The sequence below is a fragment of the Dipodomys ordii genome, unplaced genomic scaffold, assembly GCF_000151885.1.
Source record: "Dipodomys ordii isolate 6190 unplaced genomic scaffold, Dord_2.0 Scaffold48, whole genome shotgun sequence".
Lineage (NCBI taxonomy): Eukaryota > Metazoa > Chordata > Mammalia > Rodentia > Heteromyidae > Dipodomys > Dipodomys ordii.
This window is the reverse complement of record NW_012267264.1, coordinates 12420391-12426390: the sequence shown is the minus strand read 5'-3', so window position 1 is coordinate 12426390 and position 6000 is coordinate 12420391. Positions and strand designations below refer to the sequence as shown.

At 36.6% G+C, this 6000-nt stretch overlaps 1 protein-coding gene across 1 annotated transcript in view; it reads right to left on the bottom strand.

The window, feature by feature from the left end:
* Vwde (von Willebrand factor D and EGF domains) overlaps positions 1-6000 on the bottom strand; it is a 49137-nt gene that overhangs the window by 5319 nt on the left and 37818 nt on the right. Inside the window, exons 24-26 of the mRNA XM_013019919.1 lie at positions 5316-5411; positions 796-891; positions 610-705 (exon numbers count right to left, since the gene is read on the bottom strand). Coding sequence (XP_012875373.1) covers positions 610-705; positions 796-891; positions 5316-5411 — 288 coding nt within the window. The remainder of the gene's footprint in view (positions 1-609; positions 706-795; positions 892-5315; positions 5412-6000) is intronic.

Genomic DNA, 6000 nt, shown 5'->3' with positions numbered 1-6000 from the left:
TCTCTCCTTCCTTCCTTCCTTCCTTCCTTCCTTTCTTTCTTTCTTTCTTTCTTTCTTTCTTTCTTTCTTTCTTTCTTTCTTTCTTTCTCTCTCTCTCTCTCTCTCTCTCTCTCTTTCTGCCTGCCTGCCTTTCCTTCTTTCCTTCCTTTCATTCTTTTTTCTGTCTGTCTGTACTGTAATGGGACTTGAACTGGCAGCTTCCCACTTTCCCCTGGCTTTTTAGCTTGAGCGTACCTGGAGCCATGCCTCTGCTTCCCAACATTCCCCCCCTCCCCTCTGGTTAATTAAAGCCAAGAGGCTCACAGACTGTTCTGCCAGGGCTGTTTATGAACTTATGAACTGTTTATCAGCTTCCTGAGTAGCTTGAATTACAGACCTGCGCCCAGTGCCCGGCTTGTCAGGTTTCCTTTTTCTTTTCTTTGTCGTTGTTTTGTGGTTTTTTGTTTTTGTTTTTACTGTTTGGGAAAATGGGGTAAGAGGATTTTGCCTTTTACTCTATTTCAAAACAATATAGTCTAAAGCAGGAATAAATAAGCAATGAAAATAGGCAAAAGAAACAGGGAATGAGGTAGATTTTAGCATTGTAAGAGTATTCTTAAATCTTCTTACGTCTGCTGCATCGTTTCCCACTCCAACCAGAAGGGCACGAGCAAATGTTTGGACGCACACATCTGCCTCCATTCATACACATAGGGTCACAGATACCTTAAGGTAAAAGGGTGAAATGTCAGCCCTAAAGCAGCGGTCATTTTCAGTTTGCTTTTCTTATACTTTGTATGTTCTGTGCTAGCTTACTTTTCTGGCATCTCTTTCCAGTGTATCCTCTACGACAGACGCACACGTTGTCTCTCAGGCAGAGGCCACCATTCTTGCAGGGAGGGTGACAGATGGCTGGAAGGACACAGGCCCCAGGGCGGAAGCAGTACATATTCAGTTATTACATATTGCTTATTGCATTATACACTTGTTATCTATGGAGCCATAAGTCAGAAGAATACGTTATTAAAATAAAAGATTATGGCTGCAAGTCATTAAACTGCCCCTTGTAAATAAAAAAAATGAAATGCTGAAAGCCATAAGCCATGAGTAGTTTAACACTATTCAAAATGCATGGCTAAGTATTTGTAACAAATAGAGTCTTCTTTGGTATTATATGACATATATTATGATCCTTAATTTAGGTTTTTCCATACTGCTGAGATGAAGTAGAGAATAATCTGGATAAAACCAAGGGGAAAAAGCAAATTAATTTGTTTGTTCTTAAGGAAATTAGAACAACTTCAACGATTTTTCACATAGCATAACAAAAGTGTAAGAAAAACCTTTGAAAGATCTTTTCAATAACTAGTAAGGTTATGAGGCAGAGTTTTACATGAATGGCTCCTGCAAACTCCAGAGTAAGACTCTGAATAACAGTGAATCATTTGCTGGGAATATTCCCTCCATATTTCAAATACACCTTGTATTTTCTGTGTACATATTTATCATTCTTCACGTGTGTGTGTGTGTGTGTGTGTGTGTGTGTGTGTGTGTTGGTAGAGGAGCTTGAACTCAGAGCCTTGGCCTATTACTTGACTATTTTGCTCAAGGCTTGAACTCTACTACTTGATTCACAGATCCATTTCCAGCTTCATGCTGGCTAATTGAGACAAGAGTCTGATGGACTTTTCTACCTAGCCTGGTCTTGAAACAAGCATGAGCTACCACTGTCTTAGTTGTTTACAATTTTTAAAAATGCTTATATTATTTATATAGGAAAAAATTCATAATTGTCATTTTTAATGAGAGATGACTTATTGCTTCTTCTGGTTTTTAGTCTTTTTTAAAGTTTTTTTAAAATTTTCTTCCCTTTCCGAGACAGCATCTTTCTGATATGCCTTGAAGTCCAAATTCTTATCTTTCAGCATCTGGAGTTTAAAGTAAGAGTTGGGATTACTGGCATGGGCCACTAATGGACAGCTAAAAGTCAATGCTTTTTCATATGTTGCTTTTGTTGTTGCTTTTGTTTTATTTTATTTCTTTATTACATGTTGACAAACCTTACAAAACTTTTTGATAGAATAATACTTAAATATATCTTAGTTTCTATTTCAAGTTAACAGAGTTTGGTAATGGAGCTATGATAGACTGTCAGTTTGAGTTGGGTCTCTCTGTAATAGTTGTATTCTTTATTTTCAAGCCTTGTAAGGAAAACACTGATTTCAAATGGATTTATAAATGAAAATAAAGCACTTTGAGTACAAAAACTACAATTGGATCCTTTTAGTGAGTAGTTTCTACTATTGTAGGCTAAAACTTTTCTGATTAATGAGCCTACTTTATCTGACATTTTTTGGTACTTATAAAAACATTTATCCAATAAACTTTTTAAGCATTGAAACAAAAACTGTTGCAATAATTTGAGTTTAGTTTTTAAAAGGAGTTATTTTGCATTACTGGTTTTTGTGGCCAATTACTTCCTTTATTCTTTCTTACTCATCCTCTTTGCCATGTGACTTTGCCTTTAGTCTCCCCTAAGACCAGAGGGAGCTTATGTTCTTGTCTAGTTAGTACAGTGCTTTGCTGTGTGACTGAACTGATGAATGGCCAGTGAGCAAACACGATACAAGCAGAAGTTTCAAAATGTGTGGTAAACTTATTCTTGGCTTTGCTCTCTTTCTTCTATGTAATTGACCAGGTCAATTTTAGTCTGTGGAGTGTCTCCTAGCCAGGTTAAAAAGTCTAGAGTCCATTCCAGCCAAACTGTATGACCTATGCATAGGGAAAAATGAATGGTTATGCCAGACTACTGAAATATTGGGGTTTGTTACACAGAAAATGCTTGCTATTAAAACAGATAGACCCCTATGATTATAAACAGAGGTATACCTCATATTTTATTACTGAAATATGCTTATATTTTCTGTTCTTTTTCTTTTATACAACTTAAAATTAACTTACAATTATTTCTGTTCATTAGGCAAAACAAGTATTCCTTCTACCTCAAAAACAACACAGGGGAAATCTATAATTAGAAATCTCAAAAACAACATTGGGGATATCTATAATTAGAAATCTAAAATTAAAAAAGCAAAACTCACATTACTTAATTTGCCATATAATCAGTATTCTTGAAAACATAAGTACAAAGATAAATACATTTACTCAAAACACCCTTATAATTAAAACAATGTATAAATGAAATAAAATAAAAATAAAATGAAATAAAATTTGGATTTATCCATCTACACAGTAGGAAAGGAGTTTTAGGAGAAAAACTGACCTTCTACTTCAGATGGCCCTCCTAACAAACCCCCTGTAAGACAGTTAATTGGGGATTTGAGGAGAAGGATGGGCCCCAAGTTATGAATAACTATTGGGAAAATTCTGTAAAAACACATGGAGTGAAAATAGTACTTGAACCAAATGCTGTGTTACGCAGATGATTGCTTGAAATCCATGTAAAGCTGAAGAATAAATAGTATTACATTTGTTACATTTCTAGATAATTTTTAACTACATTTTGTTTTCCTCCCAACTCTGTGTGTATGTGAGAGAGCGAGAGAGAGAGAAAGAGAGAGAGCAAGCGAGAGAGAGTATGTGGCACAGATGTTCAACAAGGAACATTTTTTTAAAGATGTCTTATACCTACTGTAATTTTCATGGCACAATCAAGCTTTAAAATTCTTTAGTTTCTCTACTCAAAACTATACCTAATATGGGTCTAGAAATGTTAAACTTGAGGGCTTATTCTTCTGTTTTTACAGGCGGATAACACACTGTATTAAATATGTAAGGTCTTATTTACATGGGTTTGATTACAGAAACTACCGAAGTATTCTTTAAATTAGAAAAACAAAAAACTAGCCTGGTGTTGGTAGCTCACCTGTAATCCTAGCTACTCAGTATGCTGAGATCTGAGGATCGCAGTTCAAAGACAGCCTAAGCAGAAAAGCCTGAGACTCTTATCTCCAGTAAACCACTAGAAAACCAGAAGTGGTGCTGTGGCTCAAGTGGTAGAGCTCTAGCCTTGAGCTGAAGAGCTGAGGGACAGCACACAAGTCCAGAGTTCAAGCCCGATGGTGGACAAAAGATACACACACACACACACACACACACACACACACACACACACACCACAAAACTGTACCTATAATATTTAGCATGGATTTAGTCATAACCCATCATTTTCTAAGGTTTGTCGTAATTTAATATTTTTATTTCTTTGCATGTCTCAAACTAGTTCCTCAGAGGAAATGTGAGCTAGTGGAACTCATTCCCTAACCCCAATATCCTGTGCCTGGGTGATGTTTTCTTTTTCTTAACTTCAGTCTTATCCTAACCAACTTCCAAGCAACAAAAACCTAGTTATATGTTCAAGCACATCACAGAATGGAAAAGTACGAATCTTAACATTTAAATTATGAAGATGTTCTAATAAGTTCTTTACTAAAAATACATTCTATCCATAGTGTAATTCAAAAACAGATGATATAGAAAATACATTTTAAATAAGTCATTGGCATCAATTCACTTTTTTTTTTTTGGTCGGTCGTGGGGCTTGAACTCTGGGCCTGGGCGCTGTCTCTGTGCTCTTCAGCTCAAGGAGAGTGCTTTACCACTTGAGTCTCAGTGCCACTTCCTGTTTTCTGGTGGTTTATTGGAGATAGGAGTCTCACGGCCTTTCCTGCCCACGCTGGCTTTGAACCGTGATCCTCAGATCTCAGCCTCCTGAGTAGCTAGGATTACAGGCCTGAGCCACCGGTGCCCAGCATATATTCACTTTTGAGACATTTCTATTCTAATAATAACCTGTAGCAGCATGTGGGGAGAGGCATTAAATGATGGGCCATAATGAGCCAAGAAGGAGAAAAATCATGCACTTTTATATCTCACATCACTTTTCATAATGATGTGCATATATGCCTCTTCATAAGTGTCTAATGAACCTAAAGTCATGAGATATCTTGGTATAACAAGTTATGGTAAGGTTGACCATAAATCAAAGTTGATCTTTTTTTAAAGAAGGCAGCAAGGAAGATACTGTTTCATTATCAACTCAAGATAATGTTGACTATTTCTTTCACACCTTTGTTCCACAAAATGGCAAAGACAAGTGCCAAGACTATAACATATATTGAAGAAATACAACCATTTAGCACGACAACTCTAATGCATTTGCACACACTTGGCCATGGGTAGGCAGCCACTCATGAAACATTGTAAGGAACAGAGGAAAACAGTAAGCTTTTCCCCTCTAGAAGTTGTCTGGTATGAATGTAAACCTGTTGATACCTAAATAATCTTCATTTTCTTAATAAAGAAAGAATAATTACCATTCTGACACTGTGCTCCAAAGAATCCGTTCGGGCAGAGACAAGTGTTTGGCTTGTAACAGGAACCACCATTGAGGCAAATGGGCTCACACAAAGCTAATGAACAGCAGAAGGAAGACAACCACAAAAGCCTTACTATTTTAAAAATGAAAGCTGTATAAATAAAAGTACAAAATGGAATGAAATAAAATACTTAATTTTTTTACTGTAAGTAAGCCCCATAATCCACTATTGATTAGACTTTAGTAAACAGAGAGGAATAAAATAACTTCATAATTGCTTAGAAAGAATGTTCATTAAGTATACAAATATTATTCAGCTACAAATGTAGATTATGTGGTTAGCCTTCAAAATGCCCCCTGAGAACTGGGGGTGGGGGTGGAGGGAAGGATTGTAAGAGAAGACAGTTTCACTTCAGCCTCTCTAACAGGACAAGGATGGTACGCAATCTGTTCAATTCCATATGACTCTGTGGACCTTTTGTTTCTTTCCCAACAAAAGGAGACCTACACTCGGGCCCTAACATGGTCAGAAACATCCTTTGGTTTCCCCCTTTTACCTTCATTTTGCTCTGAAAGATATTCTCCAAACTATTTTTCAACCTAGATTTTTCCCATCTACCAATGCCCATGTTATTTTCCTCCAAACTTAACTTGCCAGGGTTAATTTATGACTTTTGCTTCAG